At 67.4% G+C, this 22,587-nt stretch overlaps 1 protein-coding gene across 3 annotated transcripts; it reads right to left on the reverse strand.

Moving 5' to 3' along the window:
* Nucleotides 1–1,083: 1,083 nt before the first annotated feature.
* ABCA2 (ATP binding cassette subfamily A member 2) lies at nt 1,084–22,189 on the reverse strand. 3 transcript variants are annotated; one of them, XM_082401827.1, is made up of 48 exons: nt 22,005–22,085; nt 18,274–18,367; nt 17,114–17,225; nt 16,870–17,033; nt 16,448–16,575; nt 16,207–16,317; nt 15,675–15,893; nt 14,931–15,301; nt 14,546–14,705; nt 13,563–13,691; nt 13,306–13,473; nt 13,138–13,234; nt 12,818–12,991; nt 12,644–12,746; nt 12,448–12,562; nt 11,384–11,574; nt 11,134–11,284; nt 10,853–11,057; nt 10,575–10,739; nt 10,305–10,485; nt 9,994–10,206; nt 9,710–9,906; nt 9,440–9,622; nt 9,100–9,284; nt 8,596–8,716; nt 8,083–8,319; nt 7,798–8,004; nt 7,443–7,545; nt 7,022–7,341; nt 6,736–6,949; nt 6,540–6,645; nt 6,330–6,441; nt 6,192–6,252; nt 5,930–6,104; nt 5,679–5,794; nt 5,447–5,594; nt 5,110–5,233; nt 4,853–4,985; nt 4,596–4,713; nt 4,302–4,480; nt 4,089–4,230; nt 3,885–4,019; nt 3,208–3,311; nt 3,034–3,126; nt 2,831–2,933; nt 2,532–2,669; nt 2,251–2,457; nt 1,084–1,830 (listed from the first exon to the last, which is right to left on the reverse strand). In XM_082401827.1, exons 1-48 carry the CDS (start codon nt 22,068–22,070, stop codon nt 1,795–1,797), a joined length of 7,314 nt encoding a protein of 2,437 aa, XP_082257953.1. In that variant the 5' UTR covers nt 22,071–22,085; the 3' UTR covers nt 1,084–1,794. The 3 variants fall into 3 exon arrangements, with proteins under 3 accessions (XP_082257953.1, XP_082257955.1, XP_082257954.1); XM_082401829.1 differs by adding an exon at nt 18,998–19,170 and having other exon boundaries at nt 7,798–8,319; nt 22,005–22,021; XM_082401828.1 differs by having other exon boundaries at nt 7,798–8,319; nt 22,005–22,189.
* Nucleotides 22,190–22,587: the final 398 nt, after the last annotated feature.

The following is a 22,587-nucleotide window of genomic DNA, read 5'->3' on the forward strand; positions in this document are numbered from 1 at the left end:
AGGGGACGCGGGTTTGATCCCTTGTCGGGGAACTGAGATCCCACATGCTGCGGGGCAACTAAGCCTGCACGCCGCAACTACTAAGCACGCAGGTCGCAACTACTAAGCACGCAGGCCACAACTAGAGAGAAACCACGCACCGCAACGAAGATCCTGAATACCGCAACTAAGACTTGACACAGCTAAAAATAAATAAATGTTTTAAAAATATATATATACATATAAAAAAGGAGGAGATGTGGACACACACACACACACACACAGAGAGCCCTGTGTGGAGGCGGAGGCAGAGATGGGGGTGACGCTTCCAAAGCCAAAGGCCCCAAAGAAAACCACCAGCACCTGGGAGGGCAGGGAGCAGGCCATCCCTCACGGCCTCAGGAGGCTCCAATCTGCCGACACCTCGATCTTGGACTTCTGGCCCCCGGACAGTGAGAGTAAATGTCCGGTGTTTAAGCCGTCCCGGTTGTGGTACTTTGTTATGGCAGCCCTAGCAAACTAGGCCAAGTGGGAGAGAGAAACCCAGCAAACTGAAAAACTACCCATTAGCCTATGTCACTCTGAACCTATGCTTGTGTGTATCCTGCAGGATGACCTCTGACATGTACAAACACAGACATTCAATTTGTGTTTTCTATCCACTTCCATTGTATGAAATTTCTACCATATTTTAAAAATGTCTTTAAAGAAGTGAGAACAAACCTATGGTCACCAACCTTAACCAGACCACAACCTACCCCAGCCACGTGGATTGTCCCTAACCAACCCTCCCCGCCGCCCCTGCCATATCCACAGAGCAGCCCCCGGAGGGCCCTTGGGGGCTGCCCACCCTCCTCCCTTCACAGTCCCTGCGGGGCAGGCTCGGCCCGAGGGCCCAGGGCTGCTGTCCTCGACCTCATCCCTGTGTTGGAAACTCTTCTCTCCTGAGCCCCGGCCTGCAGGGCGAGGAGCCCACCCCTCCTCCAGGCTGACCCAGTCACCCTCCCCCACCCTGAGCCCGGCCTACAGGGCAGGGGCTGTACCTTGGCATCCAGTGGGCCCACCTTCACCCCACACCCCACCCTACGCACGCAAGCTGGCGTGAACGTTTTTGTTTATTTATTGAAAACAAACACCTGTGCGCTCCGTACGGGTCTGGCTCCCGGGTGGGCAGGCAGGGGGCCAAGCTGGGTGGGAGAGCAATGACAGCCGGAGGGAGTGGGGAGGGGGTCCGGCCCCTCACCTGGCCGGTGGGGCCAGCTTCTCCGTTCCTGCTACCCGGCCCGCTGCCCTGTGGCAGCCCCCTCCCTGGCCCACGACAACGGCTCCCTGTGGGAAACCAGGGTGACGAGGCTCATCCTAAAGCAAAATGAACAGGCGCCTTGGGTGGCACCTAACCCCGCCCCCCAGTCCCAGGCTGGTAGCAGCCACCATCCAAACTGGGTGTAAGAGAACAGCCCTTTCAGGAGGGCAGGGGTCGCCAGGAGAAGTCGGGCGGTACCTGGCAGCCCGGGTCACCCCGTGGCCCTGGGGGTGGTGGGCAGAGCTGGGCAGGGGCGAGGGGCTGGCCAGACCCCAAGGCTTTAAGGCAGAGCAGGGTGAGGGTGTGCGCAGCCCGGGGCCGGGCCAGCCTTTGGCACAATGAGGGGAGGGTGGCGCGATGGCCGAGGAGGGCGGGGCTGGAGGGGCCTGAAGCCCTTGGTCCTGGACCTCCCACTCCAGGGCCTGGCAGGCGGGCACTGGGGGCACAGGGTGGGACCTCAGCCACCGCCCGACTTCCGTTCCCACAGCGTGACCTTGACCCAGCTCCGGCGGTCAGCAGAGCGTGTCCGTGTTGAAGGAGAGCTGGGCCTGGGGGACGGGGACAGGCCTGGCTCGGGCGTCTGGCCCCACACCTGCCCCAGGCCGGCCCGCACGCAGGCTCTCCCACCTCTGTCTGCCCTGAGCTTCCTCTCAGTGGTCAGCTCCCCGTGTGGCCTGTCTCTGCCAGGCCGGTGGCTGCTGTCCCCAGGCTCTGCTCCCCCCACCTCCGCTCTGCCTGTCTCTGAAATGCCCTCCGTTTCCAAGCTGTTCTGGGGTCTGTGTGGGTCTGTCTCCTCTGCCTGTGCCCAGGCCTCCTGCGTCCGCTATAGTCCTGAGCATCAGGCGGGTCCCTCTGTTCCCGTGAGCTCAGGACAGCAGGGGTCCCGGGGCCACCCCCCGGCCCCACCCGCATCCAGAGCCTGGGCTCTCTGGCCGGCTTGGCTGCCCTGACGCTAGGACCCCGCTCACCCTCTCCTCCTCGAAGCTGATGAGGCCCTCGTCCTCCGTGTCCAGGTCCTCGGGCTCGTCGGCCATGAGCGCCCGCAGCTCAGTGGTGGGGGGCCGAGGCCGGAACAGGCTGAGCAGGCGGCCCAGCGGGGACTGCAGCGCCGAGGGCGGCTCCGTCTCCTGCTGTTCCAGGTTGTCGCTCTGCTTCTTGGCGAAGTTCACGAACACCTGGTGGGCAGGGACGAGAGGGTGGGTGGGGACCAGCCCAGGTGGGCCCGGCGGCCCCGGCCCAGAGCACTCACGTTGTCCAGGGTGGTCTGGCTGACCGAATAGTCCTCGAGGCCCAGCACGCCCACCACCTGCTCCATCTTGCTGAACACCTGCGCCAGCGAGATGTGCTCCGACTTGAGCTGGTACTGCACCTTCGTGTGGTGCCGCTCCTGGGGGGGCGCAGAGGTCAGAGGCTGCTCAGGCAGTGCCGCCCCGCCCCGCCCCCGCCCCTGCCCCTGCCCCTGCCCCTGCCCCTCGCCCCGGGGCTCCGCCCCTCCCCTGCCCCTCGCCCCGGGGCCCCGCCCCGCCCCCGCCCCTCGGCCCCGCCCACCTTGAGCACGGCCTCCGGGAAGTTCCTGTTGAAGAACCGCACCACGTCCTTCACGTTCTGGCTGCTCTTGGTCCGCACCGTGATCATGTAGCCATCCCCGAACCTGTGGGACAGGCCCTTGGCCCCAGCCCGGCCGCCAGGGGAGCCCAGCCTCCGCCTGCCGCGGCCCACAGCCCACCGTCCCTGCCGCCCCCGCTGCTCACCGGTTCTTCAGGTGCTGGATGCTGCCCAGACAGCGCAGGCGCCCGTTCACCATGATGGCCAGCCGCGTGCACAGCGCCTCGCACTCCTCCATGCTGAGGGCGAGACGCACAGGCTGGCACGGGAAGGGGGAGGGCCCGATGGGCGGGGGCGGGGGCGGGGGCGGGGGGGCGGACCTGTGCGAAGTCAGCACCACCGAGCGCCCTGTCTTGATGAGGTCCAAAATGAGGTTCCAGAGGAAGCGCCGAGCCTTAGGGTCCATGCCGGTGGTAGGCTCGTCCTGGGCGTGGTGCCAGGCTCAGCTGCCGGACCAGTGCACCCCAGCCTGCCCCGCCAGCTGCGTCCTGCCCGGCCCCCCAGGAAAACAAAGGGGGGCACCTGACCCCCACCCCACCCCCGGACGCCCCAGAAAGACAAAGGCGGGGCACTTGACCCCCACCCCACCCCCGGGCTCACCAGGAAGACGAAGGCGGGGCCCTGGCCCCCATCCCACCCCCGGACGCCCCAGAAAGACAAAGGCAGGGCACCTGACCCCCATCCCACCCCCGGACGCCCCAGAAAGACAAAGGCAGGGCACTTGACCCCCACCCCACCCCCGGGCTCACCAGGAAGACGAAGGCGGGGCCCTGGCCCCCATCCCACCCCCGGGCTCACCAGGAAGATGAAGGCAGGGCACTTGACTCCCAATCCCACCCCCGGGCTCACCAGGAAGATGAAGGCGGGGCCCTGACCCCCATCCCGCCCCAGGGCTCACCAGGAAGATGAAGGCGGGGCCCTGACCCCCATCCCATCCCGCGGCTCACCAAGAAGATGAAGGCGGGGCCCTGACCCCCAATCCCACCCCAGGGCTCACCAGGAAGATGAAGGCGGGGTACCCGATGAGGGCGATGGCTGTCGACAGCTTCCGCTTGTTGCCTCCGCTGTAGGTGCCGGCGGGCTTGTCAGCGTACTTGGTCAGCTCCAGCTTCTCCAGGGCCCACCTCACCACCTGGGAGGGAGAGCGATGTCAGGGGCCCACGCTACACACCAGCCCCCTCCCCCGCCGGGCGACCCTCACCCGGGCCTCATCCTTCCAGGTGATGCCGCGGAGCCGCGTGTACAGCTGCAGGTGCTCCCGGGCCGTGAGCTCGTCGAACAGGGCGTCGAACTGTGGGCAGTAGCCCAGGCTCTGCTGCACCTGGAGCAGCTCCTTGAGCACGCTGGGGACACAGCGCCGTCAGCACCGGTCACTGCCGTCGCCCCACCCACCCAGACACCCGCCCGCCCACACCTGTGCCCGTTGACAAAGGCCTCGCCCCCCGTCGTGCTCTCGTCGCCCGTCAGCATCTTGAAGGTGCTGGTCTTGCCCGCGCCATTGACGCCCAGGAGACCAAAGCACTCGCCAGGACGCACGCCCAGGCACAGGCGGTCCACGGCCAGGATGCGTCCGATCTTCCGCGACTTGTACACCTGGCAGAGGTGAGGGGGCGGCCCACTCAGCGGGGCAGGCTGGCCGGCCACCAGGCCGGACTCCGCCTGGGCCCCACCCTACCCCGAGCCCCGCCCCCACCCGCCCACGGCCCACCTTGGTCAGGTTCTCGATTTTGACCATGTCGTTGTCAGCGTCCCCCCGCAGCACCCGCTGCCGCTCGCTGGCCACGTCCACATCGTCCTCCACGGGCTTTGTCGACACGGGCATGCGCCTGGGAGGACAGGGAGGGCAGTGCCCGGCCGGGACCCCCGCCAGCGCCCAGCGCTCCCCCACACCGCGGCCACGGCGGGAAAGAGGGTAGCGCCCAGCCCGGCCCCCCACCGTGCGTTGCCCGGCGCTCCCCCACTCACTGCGGCTGCCGCAGGAAGTTGTACTGGCACATGATGGTGAGAAGGAAGCCCACGAAGCCCTCGACCGTCATGGCCACCAGGCCCCTGGTGACAATGTCCCACTCGAACGGGGACTTCATCTTGTCAAACTGGCCTGTGGGGCAGCTGGTTCAGGGCTGGGCCTGGGGCCTCAGGAGCCCCCGTTCTCCCCCAGGCCTGGAAGCCCCCTCAGCCTCCCCGCCCAGGGGCGCACGCTGTCACCCCCTGGCCGGCCTCACCGATCTTGGCGTAGTACTCGTTGATGTACTCGTTGTAGGCCATCTCCATGAGTCCGTGGCCCAGGTTGTAGTTGGGGAAGATGAGGAAGCAGCTTTTCAGGTAACTGTTGACAACCTTCAGGTCCTAGAGGGTCACGGGGGTCAGGGCACAGCCTCAGCCCCGCCGCCCCGCCATCCCAGCACCCCACCATCCCATCACCCCGCCGCCCCGCCATCCCATCACCCCGCCGCCCCGCCATCCCCTCACCCCAGCACCCCGCCATCCCATCACCCCGCCGCCCCGCCATCCCATCACCCCGCCGCCCCGCCATCCCCTCACCCCGCCGCCCCGCCCCACCTTGTCACGCTCAAAGAGCTGCAGTAGGAAGGTGGCCACGGTGGCCGTGATGCCGATGAAAAGGTTGATGACGATGAGAAACACATAGGCTGAGCTGGGCACCTCGAACCAGAAGGAGGCCGGGTACATGATGGGGGTGATGGACCACCTGCGGGTGGCAGGCGGGCGGAGGTCACTGGGCGGCCCGAGCCTGCCCTGCGCCCACTCCCCCCGCCCGCCCACTCCCCCTTACCCGTAGAGCAGGAAGAGGGAGAGCACGGCGGGGAAGTTGGTGGGTGACGTGTAGGCCGGCAAGTCAAACACAAATAGGATGATGACACAGCAGGTGGCCGGGACCAGGTAGTTGAGCTACCAGAGCAGGGGTGGCAAGTGAGGGGCCAGGGAGGGGGTGAGGCCCCGGGGCGGGGGTGGGGGGCCCGGGGGCAGAACCGGGGGCCCAGCAGGGGACGGGGGGACGGGACAGCCAGGGGTCTGGGGGCACACCATGTCCCACACGTAGTTAGCCAGCCAGTAGATGACAGGGTTGCAGCCGCTGACAAACTGCAGGTGCTTGGCCTTGGTGGACTTCTCGGCCACCAGAAAGACCACGAAGCTGGCCGGCACGAAGGACATGGCCACGATGATGAAGATGGCGATGACCACATCCGTGCCCTGCAGCCTGGGGGCGAGGCGGCCCTCAGCCCTGCCCGGCACGCAGTCCCGCAGCGGCGCCCCCGCCCCCGCCCCCGCCCACCCCCGCACCTACAGGTAATCCAGGGAGAGGCTAGCACTCGTCTTGTTCATGGGGTGGTTGGTGACGGTGATGCCTGTGGCACAGGGAAGGGCAGCCTCAGGGGCCTGCTCTGCGCCCAGCCCGGCCCGCCCCCCGCCCCGGCTCACCCACCATAGGCCGCAGGGCTGCCCTTGCTCTTGGGTAGGTTGGCACGCAGGATGGCATTGTTGAGGCTGTTGAGGTAGGTGGGCATGCTGTGGTAGCCCTTGTTGTTGTAGAAAACCTGCGGGGAGTAGAGAGAGACCCCGAGAGCCACGTCGGCCCCTGCAGACCTCGGGCGAGGGCCGGAAGGGGCGGGGCCCGGGGCCGAGCGGCGCTCACCTGGGCTGCCCGCCGCACCGCGATCCTCCGCACCATGGCCGGGGCCCGGGCGCCGAACGAGGCTGGGATGGACTTCTGGACGTTGCCGAAGGTGATGGCCCCGTACCTGGGCGGCAAGCCGAGGACCGGTGAGCCAGGCGGGAGACAGGTGTCTCCTCCTCGCCCACGGCCGGCGCGCCCCTCCCGCCTGGCTCACCGGTGCAGCCGGAAGCGGTCGGAGGTGAAGAGCAGGTACTCAGAGACATTGTGGCCGGTGATGTCGGTCAGGATGTCACCCGTGACCACCCGCATCTGGGGCGGGTGCCCACCCACACTGCCGGGGCAGGAGAAGCCGGTGCCCTGCCCAGAGCAGGTGCAGCGGACGGGCTCCCGCACCAGGCGTGGCAGGGAGGGTGCCGACGTCCAGTTCTCTGTGGGCGCAGCGGGCAGAGTCAGCCCAGCCCGTGCTGCCCCGAGCCCCAGGCGTCCCCACCAGCCAGTACCTGGCGAGGAGGTGGGCGGCAGGGAGGTGTTCCAGGCCTGCGGCGGGTCCTCGTCCAGGGACACGGGGGAGTCAGACGGGGCAGGCGAGGGTGGGGGCGGCACGAAGTTGGACAGCGGCAGCCCCTGCGTGAAGGACTCTAGGCACATGCTGTCGAAGAACCGCGTGGCCAGCAAGCGCGACTCACCGCTGCTCAGGTTCAGCGTGGGCCCCAGTGAGCCGTTAGCCGGAGACTTGAGCACACACGTGGCGCCCACGCCTGATGGCAGCCGGAAAGTGCTCACCAGCTGCTGGGGGCCGGCGTCGGGGGACAGCCGCAATCTGGGAAAGCACAGAGCCAGTCTGGGTTCGGGGACGGGACCACCCCTCCCAGCTCTCGCACCGGCCCCCGCCCTGCAGGGCGGCCCGTCCCACGGCCTCACCGGTACTCCCGGCGCTCCTCGTTGGCGTAGGGGATGAAGTTGCCGCGGGGCTGGGTGTAGTTGTGGTACTGGGAGGGGGACAGGACCAGCGGGGGCAGGTCGCCTGGCGGGGTGCACGGGGAAGCCTGAGCAGGTTCCTACGGCCTGCCAGCATCCCCCAGGCCCGGGTCCCCTCTTCCCAGTACCCACAGGGCCCAAGCTTGGGGCCTGGACCCCAAGGAGGCAGGAATCCCAGAGGAGCCTAGGCGCATGCCCGCCAGCCTCAGGCGCAGCGCCCAGGCCCAGCGCAAGTGTGGGTTCCCCACATGGCTCCCGAGCAGGGCGGACATCCTGATGCCTGGCCGGGCGGCCATACCGATCTCTGGGACGGAGAGTGCCACCGTCATAGCCACGCAGACAAAGAAGGCAGGGAGCAGGATCTGCGAGGACAGCGCCTTGGAGTTGCGTCGAGCACAGTGGAAGCGCTTCACCAGGAGTCCGTGGAACTGGCGCATCTTCAGCCACCAGCCCTCCAGCTTGCGGCTGCCCTGGCCGACCCGCAAGAGGGTCTCCGCCTCGGCCTCTGCACGGGAGGGGTTGCTGAGCAGGGGGCCCTCACCACCCTCCAGGGACCCTGCGGCCCCACCCGGACGCCTCCCACCTTGCAAGCTGACGTTGTCAGGGTCCTGCAAGTTGTCGCAGAGGGAGCGGTAGTCGCCGTAGACGTCGGTGTAGCCGGCCCCCTCGTCACCACGGGCAGAGCCCACCGAGGACGCAGACTGCAGCGACGCCTGGGACTGTGCCAGCTCTGCGCACCGGGCCAGGTTGCCAGTGTGACCCTCCCCCGACAACGAGTCCACGGCCCCAGGCAGCACATCTTTCCTGGACTCTTTCACGTCTGCAGCAGCAGAGAAGCCAGGGAAGGGGATATGGGGCTCAAGGCTGCCTGCCACCTGCAGGCCTGTCCGGGACCCCAGCCTCCACATTCACCCACCCACCCACGGCCCCAGACCCAGTCTGACCCTGGGGAGATCTGGATCCTTATTCCCACCTAAGACCCTTGGCCCCCACAGACAGAGGAAAAGTGAGCAGCCCCAGGCCCAAGTTCGGACCTGGTGGAGTAGGGTGGTGGGGGCAGGGGCAGAGCTGGGTCAGTAGCCGTGGAGCCTCTCACCTGCCTCGCTGTTCTCCAGCGACTGGTCCTCCTCCGATACCTTAAGGAACACCTCCTCCAGTGTCGTGTCCATCAGCCCAAAGCTGCTCAGGTGCAGTGCATCCAGACTGCGCTCCAGGTGCTGTGAAAGAGCTGGGTGAGGCCCACCTCAGGGTGGGAGGGGGGACCCCACAGGGAGGGTGGGGCCCACTTCCCCTTCAGCCACACCTCCTCCACTGGCCCCACCCCTGAGCCCAGCCCCACCTCCTCCAGCAGTCCCACCTCCCCTTCAGCCCCGCCTCCTCCACTGGCCCCACCCCTGAGCCCAGCCCCGCCTCCTCCAGCAGTCCCACCTCACCCTGTAGCCCCACCTCTGCTGGCCCTGCCCCCGAGCCCTAACCCGGCTCCGCCTCCTCTACCAGCCCCACCTCCTCTGCTGAACACACCTCCTGGGCAGCTCCACCTCCTACACTGACCTCTCCCCTGAGCCCCACCCCCTCCACCAGCCCAGCCCCACCCCCACACCTGAAAGAGGCGCTCAAAGGCTCCCTTCTTGGCGGCCTCGCTGGGCAGGATGTAAGAGAGCTCGGTGCTGGTGTCCGAGACCAGCAGGCAGGAGGCCACATGTTTGCGGATGAACTGGGAAACCTGGGGCTCAGAGCAGCTGCTCAGCTGGGCCCGACCTGGGGGGCTGGCTGTCAGCCCTGGCTCTGGGAGGGTAGGGAGGGCTTCACTCAGGGGCTGGCGGAGAGTGTGAGCCAGGCCCAACCAGCACCCTGGGCCCACTGGGGCAATGGTGAGGGCCCAGCCCCTCAACCTCATTGGTCTTGGGAAGGGGTCCGGGGCAGGCAGCCTCAGCACAGACCTTGGGGGTCCCCGGGCTCGGCAGGCCGCTTGACCAGCGTGAGGCGGTAGCCATCCCCGTAAGCACCCTTGAGAAAGAGCGGGGAGCCACAGCACTTGAGCTTCCCGTGGGAGATGATGGCAATGCGATCCCCAAGCAGGTCGGCCTCGTCCATGTGGTGGGTGGAGAGGAGGATGGTGCGGCCTGCGGGAGGTCAAGATGGGGGTCGGGGGGGGGCGGCCGGGCAGGGCTGGGCAGGGGCTGCTCACAACCACCCCGCGCCCCGCGCACCTGGCTTGTACTTCAGGATGAGGTCCCAGATGGCGCGGCGTGCGTAGGGGTCCACGCCGGCCGTGGGCTCATCCAGGATGATGGCGCGGGAGCCGCCCACGAAGGCGATGGCCACGGAGAGCTTGCGTTTCATGCCGCCGGACAGCGTCTGCACCAGCGAGTGCCGCTTGTTGGAGAGCTCCAGGTCCTCGATCATCCTGAGGGCAGGACGGGAGGGTGGGACCAGCCCTCGGGGAGCCGGTGCCTCTGCCTGCAGCCTCGCCTCCCACCCGAGCCCCACCCACTTGTCCATCTCCTTGCGGATCTCCTCCTGGGCCATGCTCTTGAGCCTCGAGTAGAACCAGAGGTGCTCCTCCACCGTAAGCCGGTCGAAGAGCACGTTGTGCTGGGGGCACATGCCCAGGTTCTTGCGGATCTCGTCCATCTCCGTGCGGATGTCGTGCCCGTAGATGGTGGCCGAACCCGATGTCGGCGGGAACAGGCCGGTGAGGATAGACCTGGGTGGGGAGGCGGGGTCACGGCCCCCACCTCCTGCAGGGAGCCCTCCCTGCCGCCCGCTCCGCCAGGAGCTCCGGGCCGACCCCCACACGCTCACATGGTAGTGGTCTTGCCGGCCCCGTTGTGGCCCAGGAAGGACACCACCTGGTTCTCGTAGAGGTTCAGGCTCAGCCTGTTCAAGGCCGGCTTCCTGTCGCTCTTGTAGACCTTGGTGAGCTTGTCCACGCGGAGCACCAGCGGCAGGTGGGTGGGCTCCTCTTCCATGCCCCGCATCTCCTCTGCACCAGGGCCAAGGGTCAGCGCCAGGGGTGCCTCCGGCCCCTGAAGCTCAGCCACTGCCCCTGTCCCCGCCTTGGTGCCCGCTCACCCAAGCGCCGGCTCTCCATGGCGCAGGCCTGGTCCTCCTCCATGACGCTGAGGCGGGGGGCGCGAGCCCACGGCCAGCTCCACTCCCACGCTTCCGTCCGCCCGCTGCCCAGCCAGTAGGACTTCTGCAGTGGGAAGTACCAGGGCCGGGGCAGCCCGTACATGCCTACGGGGTAGAGGGGAGGCTGACCCAGGGTCTGGGGTCACTGTCTGCCCCAGGCCACGGGTCCCCCTGGACACAGCCTCCTCCCCTCCCCCACCCCACCAAAGGGCTGGTACCTGGATGCACGGCCTCGATGTACCACGTGAGCACACCGTAGACGACCGCGTCTACCATCAGCATGGTGACAGCCAGGAGCAGGTTGAAGTCGTCCCCTTCCACGGGCGACTGGCTGAACGTGTGCCACTGGATGCCCACGCCCGCCACCTCGTACAGGGCGAAGTACTTGGAGCCCAGGCCAAAGGCTGTCGTGGACATCAGGGACTGAGGAGACGGCGGTGTCAGTGGGGGAGAGGAGGCTGGACACCCCCAAGCCTGGCCCACCCCCCGTGACCCTCACCGCGATGCACTTCTCGAAGGCGGTGATCTTGTCGTGGGCCACCTCCTCACGGATCGCCACGTACATGTAGGGCACGTAGCTCAGGAAGTAGATGATGCCGCCGCAGGCCGAGGCCAGCTTGGCCTTGGAGTACAGCACGGACACCAGGAAACTGGGGGCACGCAGGGCCACGGGCTGTCAGCCACGCCTGAACCGCGGAGCCACACTCGAGGCCCGCCCTCCAGCCCGCTGCCATCCACACAGCGCTCACCAGAACATGATGGTGGCCACGGCGTAGACGGCCAGGAAGAGCCAGATGATGACCACGTGGCTGTGTGTGAGGACCTGGCCGTACTTGAGGATGGCAGTCAGTGCCGTCACCGAGATGGAGAGCTGCACGAAGCCCGTGATGAACCAGGCCACCCAGTGTACGGCGTTGTTCAGGCCCATGGTCTTCATCACCTGTGGGCAGGTGGGCGGGCACGAGGCCTTGGGACAGGGGCACCAGGAAGGAACACCCTGCCCCTGCCTTGCCAGCCCAGGTCCGGGGAGGGAGGGCTGCCCACAGCTACCCCCCTCACCTGTAGTCCTCCCCCTTCTCTAACCTCTATCTTTATCGCCCCCATTCCCCACCTCCATCCCTCTCCTCTTCTCTCCTCCCCCATCTCCCCCCTCCATCCCTCTCCTCTTCTCTCCTCCCCCATCTCCCCCCTCCATCCCTCCCCTCTTCTCCCCTCCCCCATCTCCCCCCTCCATCCCTCCCCTCTTCTCCCCTCCCCCATCTCCCCCCTCCATCCCTTCCCCCTCCTCCCCCTCCTCCATCTCTCCTTGCTTGCATCCCTCCCCCCCATCTCTCCCCTCCATCCCTTCCCTCTTCTCCCCCTCCCCCATCACCCCCCTCCATCCCTTTCCCCTCCCCATCTCCCATCCCTTCCCCCTCCTCCGTCTCTCCTCTCCCCATCTCCCCTCCTCCATCCCTCCCCTCTTCTCCCTCTCCTTCATCTCCCCCTCCATCCCTCCCCTCTTCTCCCCTCCCCCATCTCCCCCTCCATCCCTCCCCTCTTCTCCCCTCCCTCTTCTCCCCTCCCCCATCCCTCCCCTCTTCTCCCTCTCCTTCATCTCCCCCCTCCATCCCTCCCCTCTTCTCCCCTCCCCCATCTCCCCCTCCTTCCCTCCCCTCTTCTCCCTCTCCTTCATCTCCCCCCTCCATCCCTCCCCTCTTCTCCCCTCCCCCATCTCCCCCTCCATCCCTCCCCTCTTCTCCCCTCCCCCATCTCCCCCTCCTTCCCTCCCCTCTTCTCCCTCGCCTTCATCTCTTCCGCTCCAGCCCCCCACCTCCTTCAGCCGATGCTCCTTCTCTGCCACAATGTGCTGGATGGTCATGGCCACAGAGTAGACCCAGGAAATCACCATGCAGAGCGGCATCATGTGCTCGATGACAAACAGAAAGCTGGGGGGGGGGGGGGGGGGGAGGGGCGTGAGGGTGGGGCTCCGCGCTGGCCCCGGGCACCCAGCACTCGTCCACACTCACTCGTCCCGTGTGTAGCAGGGGTAGGGGAACATCTGCACGTAGTTGCCCGGCTCCACCACGTCGTGGCCCACGAAGGTGTCGATGATGGCGCGCTCCATCATGTCTGCGGTGGGGGGCAGCGGTCAGTGGAGGAGGCCACGTCCCGCCCCCCGCGGACCCAGGGCCGGCCCTCACCCTGGATCCAGACGAAGCCATACAGGAAGTAGAAGCGGCCGCCGGTGTTGGGCCCCGGCCGCCAGTAGGCCCGGCGGATCTCATTGGTTTTCTCGGTGAAGCTGGAGTTCTGGCGGATCTTGTAGTGCACGTGGGGCGGCAGGGAGCCGTCCTTGCGGGTCTGGAAGATCACGCCTGGGACGGGACGAGGGGCGGGGCCGAGGAGGGGGACGGGTGAGGGGCTGGCCGAGGACAGCATCAAGGGGTGTGGGGCGGGGAGGGACTAGGGGAGGGAGAGGCAGAGGAGCAGGGGCCGGGACCTGCCCAGGGGACTGGCTCACTGGCGAACACGGTGACGTTGTCCTGGTAAGCCTGGTTGAGGGTGTAGTTGACGATGCTCTCCTCGTCAGGAAAACCCTTGAAGATGTCCACACTCACCTGCGGCGGGGAGGGGGGGTGTCCTCAGAGCCGACCCCAGGCACCAGCGGACCCGGGGCTTGCCCACCCACCTTGGACATGAACTGGATCCAGCCACAGGCCGCGTTGTCGATGGTGTCCAGCTGCCGCAGGAGGACCGAGCCATTGGGCAGGGAGAAGTTGTCCTGGCGCAGGGCAGGCGGCAGCTCCTCTGGTGACAGGCTCAGTGCCTCCGGGTGCAGCCGCAGCTCTGCCACATACTGGGGGGTGAGGGAGGCCAGCTCAGAGGGTGGCCTGAGGACAGAGCGGGCTCCGTGCCACCCCCACCCCAGCCCAGCACCCCCAGCACCTGCTGCAGCCAGCGCAGGTGTTGCTGCAGCCGGCCCTGCTCCAGGTAGCTGCGGATCTCAGCTGAGATGTTGAGCCAGACCTGGGCGTAGTGAGTCACGTTGCCTACAAGGGCGAAGGTCTCGTTGGCCTGCAGAGAGTGAGGGCAGAACATGGGGCTCATAAAAGGACCCCGGCCAGCAAGGGGGTTCTCACTCCTTGCCTCCCCCCATGGCTGGGGGCCAGCCACTGGCCAGTCCCCACCAACCACTAATCTTGGTCTGGCCAGATTCTACCTGGAAGCTCCAAGCCCTCCCGCTCCAGGCCTCTCTTCAGCACCTCCCCTGAAAGCCCCTCTGCCCAGCTACCAGGAAAGCACGGCCTCCGGTTCCCCCCACACACACCTTCCCTGCTCCTTTGGGGGACCCCCTCCACGCATCTCTTGGGCAGCCCTGACACTTGGTCCTCATCTTCCCCCATGGTCATCCTAGGGACCCCCCTCCACAGCCTCTCCCTTTCCTGAGCCATTTCCAGCCCTGGTTTCTACTTCTTCCAGACAGGACTTCTACCCTGGGATGGCCACAGACATCGTGCCCTCAGCTGGCCCCAAACCACCCAGCTGCGCCACCCAGATCTCACCCACTGGCTGCTGCTCTGGACGGGTTCTGCACGCGGCCCCTCCTCTGTCCTCACCAGCACTGCCTGGCCCCAGCCGTGTCCAGCCAGGCCCGGACCCTGCACCACACCAGCCATCCAGTGTCTCCCCAAGGCAGCCTCCAAAACGTCCCTGCACCTTGAACCTGCCTACAGGTCCCCTCACCCACAGAGCCAAGCCGGAGCTGGAGAGCCAGGGCTGCACCCCTCCCATGCCAATTCGACGAACCACACCACCTGCCCCCGTCTGCTCAGGGGTCCCCGGCCTGCAGAACCCTCTGCCCAACCCCTCCAGTTCCTGTTCCAGACGACACATGCAGGCCAAGCACATCACACAGTGGACGCACGCACCTTGAGGATGACGCGATCTGCCTCGGAGCCCGCCGGCGCGTACAGGATCTTGGGGTTGCTGGTCATGAGGTGCACGAGGAGGCCCAGGTTCCGCTGCTCCTTGCTCGTGAAGCCCAGGGAGCTCATGTTGCCCCTCCGCAGCGCCTCGGGCTCGATGGTGCTGGGGCGGCAGCGGGCGAGACCTCAGGGTGGCGTGGGGCGTTGGCGGGGAGGGGCGTGGGGCGGGGTGTGGGGCGGGGCTTCAGGGCAGGTGCCAGTGTCAATTGATGGAGGTGGAGTGGGGGCAGTGGACCGAGCCCAGGGAGGAGGCGTCAGAAGCAGGCCTGGGGTCGGGCCCTGCCCCCACCTGTCTTCCTCACCCCCCCTTCTCCTGCCACCCACCTACCGGTTGTTGCCACACAGGATGGGCTGCAGGCCCGCCCAGAGCTGCACAAAGGCTGAGCACTGGCCCTGCAGCACGTCCGAGGAGGAGGCCGGGGCTGCAGCGGACGGGGCACCCTCCTCGGACGTGGTGTTGGAGCCCAGGCCTGCCCCAGCCCCGGTGCCGTTGGCTGCCCCGCCAGGGACGCTGGCTGGGGGCCCAGGAGGCCGGCCCGTGCAGGCACCCTGAGGCAGCAGCAGGGCCAGGGCCGAGAGGAGGTCCACATCCTGCAGAACCTTTTGGGCGTCCAACAGGTCTTCCAGCAGCGCCTGCAGCCGCTGGGGAGGGGCTGGCTGCGGCTGGGGGGCGGAGCCGTTGGGGGCATCCAGGCCCAGCTGAGGGGAAACGGGGCAAGTGGGGAAACACAGGCCCAGGGAAGGGAACAGCGTCTGGGGGCTGATCTGCAGATGAGTGACTGAGGTCAGGGTAGACTGAGGAGGACACCCTCAGGGGACACGAGCTGGGAGGAGGGGAGCAGCCTGGGGGTCAGGGGAGCACTGGCCAGGGGCCAGGAGACAGACCAGGGCGAAGGCCTGGAGCAGGGCAGGGGGCACAAGGCACAGCATTCGTAGGGCCACAGGACACCCAACCGCAGGCACACCCAAGCACAGCCTCAGGCCCAGGAGTGCCCTGTGACGCTGAGGGGCCCTGGCACCTCCTCCAGCCCAGGCAGCAGATCTGTGGGCCAGCTGGCAGGCAGGGCCTCACCTGCTGGGCGATCTTGGCCACCTCCAGTTGGTTCCGGAGCTCAGCGGCCAGCCCAGAAAAGCGCTGGGCACGCACTGCGTCCTGACCTCCGCAGATGGCGTCCCGGTAGCCCCGCAGCGCTGTCTCCTGACCCTGGGGCACCGTGAGGATCCGGCCCAACTCCCTGGAGCCTGGCGTGCACGTGAGCTGCTCCAGGAGGGCAGGGGTCAACAGCAGCTCCTGGGGCAGGGGAACAGCTGAGAAGGAGCCCCAACCAAGAGGAAACCAAGGGCCTGGCCCGAGACGGGCACCTTGCCCCACCCACTGTGCCAGGTCTGAGACCACCCAGGTTTTGCAACGACAGGCTGGGGGGGAGGGGGGCGGGTGGGTAGGGATGGAGACGCATCACCATCCTGCCCCCTCCCTGTGCCAACCACAAACTCCTGGGGACTCTCCCTCACCCCCAAGGGGGCCCCTATCTTACCCACCCAAGCAGAGACACCCACCCAGAAGCAGGCAACATGTCTCCCATCCCACTAAAAGCCCCCCTCACCTCCATCCGGAATAGGGGATTGCTGCCCTGGCGGCTCCAGGGCTCCTGATCCCTGGGGATGCCTGACCCCGCATCCAGGGCAGGTGAAGAGCCAAAAAGCAGACGATACACCTAGAGCGTGCGGGGGTCATGGCTCAGGCTGGGGGCTCAGGCTGGGGGCCCTGCATTCCCCACCGGAAACCAGGAGAGGGCAGAGTGGAGCGACCAGGGCTGGGAGCTTCCCCAGGAGCAGACACCTCACCTCGGGCAGGTCCACCTGGGCGGCCAGGAGAGCCTGGGCTGTGCCATCAGGGAGCGACAGGTTGTGTGTCAGGAAACGCCAGAGCTCCCGTGGGTCCCTGACCACCGAGTCCAGAGAGAAGGAGGACACTGGACAGGTAGAAGGATGGGGCTGAAGGCCAGCCCTGCCCGGGGCCGAGGTGCCCCAGACAGCCTCAGAGCTGAGCTCCCGGCATCACAGCTTGGGCACAGTGGCAGGCGGCTCGCCAGGCCCCAAGCACGTGCACCCTGAGAACTCAGAGCCAGGGTGTAGGTAGCAGGGCCCGAGGCACACGCAGGCCCAGGGCAGGAAGTGAACGAGCTGGGCTTCAAACCCAGCTGACACTAGAGCTCGGGGCTTGGCCACCCCCAGCACACACACTGCTCCACCCACCCAGGGCGCACCTGCAGGTCGGTCCAGGTGGCTCTCCCAGGTGTCCAGGCCGGATCTGAGGGCCTCCAGGTGCTGGCGCAGCACCTCGAGCTCCAAGCCCAGGCTGGGCCTCGCGGGGTCAAACAGGTTGCCCTCCTCCACCACGCGGTTGAGACGCTCCAGCAGCTGCGTGACCCTGCACCACCACCACTGGACGTCATCCGCAGGTCACCAGGCCTGGGACGGGGGACAGCTGGGGTCCGAGGGGGCACTCACGTGGAGTTGGCGTACTGAAGGAAGCCGAACTCGTCCCGCTGGCCATCCGGGCACAGCGACTGCATGACGGGCAGGATGCCGGCGGAGGTGAGGGGTGCTGCTGTGTAGAAGGCTGGGGGCGCCGGGCAGGTGAGAGGGCCCAGGGCGGGGCGGGGAGGGGGAGAGAGGGAGAAATCAAGAAGGGGGAGGAAGACAGAGGCCGAGAAAAGAGATTTAGAGAAAGTCAGAAAGGAAAAGCAGCTTCAGGCAGCAGACAAGAAACAGAGGGCCAAGAGTTCTAGTGCAAATGACCCAGCAGGTCAGAGGTCAAAGGGCATCTCACCGTCCCTTCCCGACAACTCCCAGAGCGCCCCCCTTCCCTCAGCCAGTCAAGGCCAAAATGCTCTGACACCTTCCCCGAGAATTTGGATGCGGCACTGCCCACAGGGCCCAGGGGAGCACGTGGGCCCCTACTGGGCAGTGACCTCTGACCTCTCTGGCCAGCTGGTTAGCAGAGTGAATGCAGGAGCCCGCAAGGGTCTGAGTGGAGAGTGGCCAGGCGCCCCGGCCCAGCAAGGCGGGGCCAGGCAACCCCACAGACAGAGGGTTGACCCCGAGGAGCTTGACCTGGGAGCCACTGTGGTCCCGGTGCCTCCACCCTTGACCTCCCCCCACCCCCACCCACCGAGCGCCGGCTGCTCCTGACAGCGGGCAGGGGGCCCTGCAGGACCCAGCTGGCCAGGAGGGGCTGTTAATGCAAGCGAGCGGGTGGGGAGGGCTCAAGCCGCACCAGGAGGCCCCGCAGGGCTCCCGTGGCGGCTGCCCGGGCCGGCCGGGAGGCAGCGGCCACGCACTTACAGACTGCATGCAGGCCCGGGAGGAGGACGCAGACCGTGCGGGGGAGGGGCGGAACAGGACAGAGGAGAACAGTGAGAACTGGGCGCCTCGGCCGCTCACAGCCGCGTGGCCAGCCACGTCCTCCCGCCCGGCCAGGAGGCAGGGCCAGGGCCCGCGCGGGGGGACGGGCACTCAGACTGCACCGGGACGAGCTGCGGGAGCCGGCTGACGCGCGTGTGGTCGCGTGCACACGGGACATGCGTGTGTGCTGCGGTGAGGGCCTGCCCTCCCCGCCCACCCGGCTGTGCCCCGGACCCCCGCCCCACCCCCCCGAGGACCCTCACCTTCCTTCACAGAGATGGTTGGCTTCTTCTGCCGAAGCCCCAGCAGGATGAAGAAGAGGACCAGAGGGATGAAAATCTCGAAGGCCAAGACCCACTGGAAAGGGCAGGCGGAGTGAGGCCACCTGCCCAGAGCTGGACAGGACAAAGCCAAACCCTCCTCTCCCTACCAGACAGACACCACCCTCCCCGCAGGGCCAGCCCAGCCCAGCCCGGACCCTCCATGCTCCCCCAGGGGCCACAGAAGGTCAAGCCAGGCCCCCCAGGGCCACAGAGATCACAGCCCCTTCTTTCCAGGACCTCTTTGAAGAGTGAGAGGGTCAGTGTCATCCGGCTCAAGCAAATCAGGTCTCCCACCCCCAGCCTAGATTCTGCTTGTCACACTGAAGACCAGCAGACACAAATCAGCCAGCTTGTGGTCCACTCTGACCCATGTGTCTGCCCAGCTCATCTTCTCCCCCATCTGCAGGGGCGCCTGGGCAAGATCTCGGAAACAGTCTCTGGACTGGCCTGCAGCTCCCACACTCCCCCAGGGTCAGCCCTCCTTCCCGCCACTGTGGTGCCATCACACCCCCACGCAAGGGCCTAGGGGCGTGAGGCCTGGCGGCGGGGGAGGCCTGGCTGTAGCCCAGGACCCTGAGCCTCCCGGAGGACCTGGTCAGGGGTCTGACAGCCCCCAGTCCCTGAGACACAGGTCCCTCCTTCTGCCCTGGCCCCTCTCCCTCACCCCAGGTGGCTCAGGCGGGCGCGGCGGCCCTGCCTGCAGGGGGCATCAGCTCAGGGTTCGCAGGGCAGCTCTTGCCGCTCCGGGCTGGGTACCAAGGTGAGCCCTGCCGGGATCTGCTCGGAGTGGGAAAGAAGTACCAGGGGCCCAGGGGCCCAGACTTCTCTCTGTCTCACCTGGAAAACGGAAGGACTTCGCCATTCTCACCTCCACCTCTCCTGGCTCAGGCAGGGAGGAGTGCAAGGGGGAGGAGGACCTCGGGCCGGCCGCTCTTTGGGGGACCACCCCCCCGACCCAACCCTTCCCAGAGGCACCAGGGTTGCTTCACCCTCACCCCCCACCCCAAACAGACTTCAGAGCCCCCAGTCAGTGGCGCTCCCTCTGGCCCAGGGCCCGAGCCCCAGTGCCCCGGGGTGGGGGCAGCTGCTGCCCTGTTTACTGGGCTTTGACAATAGAGCTCTGTGGTCTGGAACACCCCGCTGTGTGTCTGCGCCCCACGCCCGCGCCAGCCCGCGCCAGCCTCCACCCCCACCCGGAGTCAGGATCCAGCCCAGGGCCAGCCAAGGAGGCACTGTGGACTGGGACGGGGCGCCTGCCACACGCACACAGCGCGAGGGTGGCTGTGTGCAAGCGGCACACGGGAGGCCAGGGTCATGGCCGCGGGGCCGGCACCAGCTGCACCCGCCCGGCCACCCGGCACCTCCACCAGTAACTGCAGCAACGGGCCTCGCTGCCTCCTCGTTGCTATAGCAACGGCCGCTCATGCGCTGCTGGGAGGAGGGAGGCCTGCTGGGTGGGCGGGAGGCCAGAAGGGCGTCTGGTTACGGCAGGCGGTACAGGTTCAGCCCCACCTGGGCGCCCCACCCAGCGGCCTGCAAGGTGGTCAAACCTCTGTTCCTGGAGACCAGCCTGCTACCCCATGCTGTCCCACTCTGGGCCCCCTCCTCCTGCGTCAAGGGGAGAATAGGTGAGGCCTGAGAATGGAAGTGCTGCCCCCCACTCCAGGGACTTGGTGACAGTGACCTGGTCCCCCCACCAGGAGTAGCCTATGGCCCCAGGGTAGAACGATGTCCAGCTAAGAGGGCACAGGCCACACTGACAGATGGAGAAACCGAGGCACAGAGCTTGGGAAGAGGGAGCAAGCAGGGCACAGAGATCCTTGGTTCCTACTCTCCAGACCAAGCTTTCCACAGAATACACCCCCCCCCCCCAAGCAAGGCACACAGCACACAGGGTAAAACCTCTGCCAGCCAAGCCCAGGGGTCCAAGTGTGAAGCCCAAGACCCTCCCAGAAAAGTGGAGGACTGTGCCCGACATCTAGCCAGCCCCAGCCCATGGCGTGGGCCCAGCAAGGCCTCAGCCACCCTGGAGGAGGAATTTCTGGTTTGCTGTGGCCACAAACCGCGAACCTCCAGACGCCTAACCATGCCCTGGGAGTGCTGCGGGGCAGGGACAAGGAAGGTTCTGGGGGAGGTCCAACCTGGCATGCGGGGGCTACTCCTACTCCTGTAGGTCAGTGGGCACCTCCCACCTGCTTGCCAGGTACCCAACGAGCCACTGCTCCCTTCCCTGAGCCTTGGGGTCCCCAATGGATGCTGGGGCCATCATTGGAGCCTCTGCTCCCAGCCCCTGGGGGTCCTTCCTGCCAAGAACTCTGGGGCTGATACTAATGCATGCCCATGTCCCAATTCCCCTTCATCCCCGGATCCCCGCCCTGCTGTCCCCAGTGACCCAAAACCTGAGGTGAAGGAAGCTGCGCCAGAGGCTGCCCGAGGCTGCAGGTCTGATCCATGGAACCCAGTGCCAGCCAGCCCCAGGCGCCCTGGGCAGGGAGTGTACACAACCCTGGCTCCCTGCCAGGGCCAGGTGCCCAGGGGAATCCTGCCAGGCCATGGTGATGATGGCCACCCTGCCCATCTGCAGGCCTGGGTTTCCCACTGTGCACTTTGAAACCCCTCTCGAGGAGGGACCCAGGCAGGAGCTCGTCAGCCCAAGGGGTCCCGGGGCCAGGAGCCTCCCAGACCCCAGACGGGCAAGAGGATGCCTCCACCCCAGGCTCCATCTCCAGACCCTGACCTGCTCTGGGCCCCATCCTGGAAAATCCCCAGGGCCCAGCCAGGAACCCGAGCTGCCCAGGCCTCTCTGGTGTGTGGCTGCTGCCAGTTGGGCAGGCCAGCAGGAGACGCCCCTATCCTTCCCAGGGCCAGAGCAGTGACGGTCAGCATGATGACATCCATACCACCCCAGCGCCGCTCCTCACCAGGGCTTCTGCCCGACAGCTGCTGTGCCCTGCAACCTCAGGCACAGGGCAGAGAGCTGGCGTGGTCACAGCTCCAAACAGCAGGACCCAGTCCCCAGAGGAGGTTGGGTGGGGGAGATCAGAGAGTGGATCAGCTTCAGGGAGGATGGCCCCGAAGGACAAAAGGATGCAGGGACTCGGGCTGGCTGAGGCTGGCACAGCAAGGACACTGCCGGTGGTGAGAAAGCAGGAGCAAGGGCTAGTGGATGTGGGCGGGGGAGGGGGGGAGGAGAGGTGCCTGCCCAAGGACAGAGGGCTGCTGCACGGAGGGGAGGGACAGGGTCCCTGCAGGGGCGCCAGGGGACTGGGCCCAGAGATCACAGAGCCTCTGAGCTGGATCCATACCCCCAGCCAGCCTTCTGCCCCGGGAAGCAGGGCCTCTCAAGACCCCAGGGTCCCAGGGCCACCTCCCACCCCCGAAGCTGGCCCCGGAGAGCGCGTTGTGGAGGGCGCCCGCCCCGTGACTCAGCCGAGCACCACGAATGTCAGCGGACGCGGGCGGCGGGCCGGGCACTGCCGAGTCCCCTCCCCGGAGACCGGAGCGCGGGCAGGGGCGGGGGCGGGTGAGGGGTCTCCGGCCCTCCGCCCCGCCTGCCTGGGGTCTGCGCGTGCCCGGCCGGGCCGCCGCACGTGCTCGCGGGGAGCGCGCCGCTGGCCCCGGTGCGCGCAGCCTCCCGCTCCCGCAGGCCCGCGGCGCGCGGGGTCGCTCACCGGGCTCCGGCGCTTCAGCGTCACGTTCTTCCAGAGCAGCAGCTGCAGCTGGTGCAGGAAGCCCATGGCGGGGCCGCGCTCCGGCCGCCTCCGCGCCGCGGCCCGCTCCTCTGCGCGCCCCGCCGCCCGCCACCCGCCGCGCCGCTCGGCATCGCCCGCGCGGGGCGGCGTCTCGGGCGTCCGGGACCGGCTCGGCGCTGGCTCCGCCCCGGCGGCCGCGGCGACAGGCGCTCGCGCCCGCCCCCCCCGCCCGCGCCGCCCCCGCTTAAAGGGGCCGCCCGGTGCCCGCCGCTCGGGCCCCCCCGCCCGCCCCCGTCCGGGCCGTTCCTGGAGCTCTGACCCGTCAAGAGTGGCTTTCTGGTCGCCCCCCATCTCTCTAGGCGTTGAAGTGACGCGCCCAAGAGCCCACATCTAAACCGAGACCCCCGACTCACTCCCTTCCAGGGCGCTCTTCTCCCAGGGGCGCCAGGCCTGCGCGCAGCGCCCCACCCCCTTGAAATCCTCCTCCCACAGAGGCACCCCAAGGTCATCACTGGCCCTGGCCGAGGGCGCCCTGAGGGGATGCTGGGAGCGGTCGTCCCCC

This window comes from Balaenoptera borealis, assembly GCF_965194805.1.
Source record: "Balaenoptera borealis genome assembly, chromosome: 8".
Classification (NCBI taxonomy): Eukaryota; Metazoa; Chordata; class Mammalia; order Artiodactyla; family Balaenopteridae; genus Balaenoptera; species Balaenoptera borealis.

Excerpts from the sequence above, each read along its gene's own strand:
- ABCA2 (XM_082401828.1), bottom strand. The coding sequence starts at position 22,070 with ATGGGCTTCCTGCACCAGCTGCAGCTGCTGCTCTGGAAGAACGTGACG. Across the intron at positions 8,320-8,595 it reads GCTGGAGAACAGCGAGGCAG|ACGTGAAAGAGTCCAGGAAA; the intron begins GTGAGAGGCTCC and ends CTGCTGCTGCAG. Across the intron at positions 4,481-4,595 it reads AAATCGAGAACCTGACCAAG|GTGTACAAGTCGCGGAAGAT; the intron begins GTGGGCCGTGGG and ends CACCTCTGCCAG.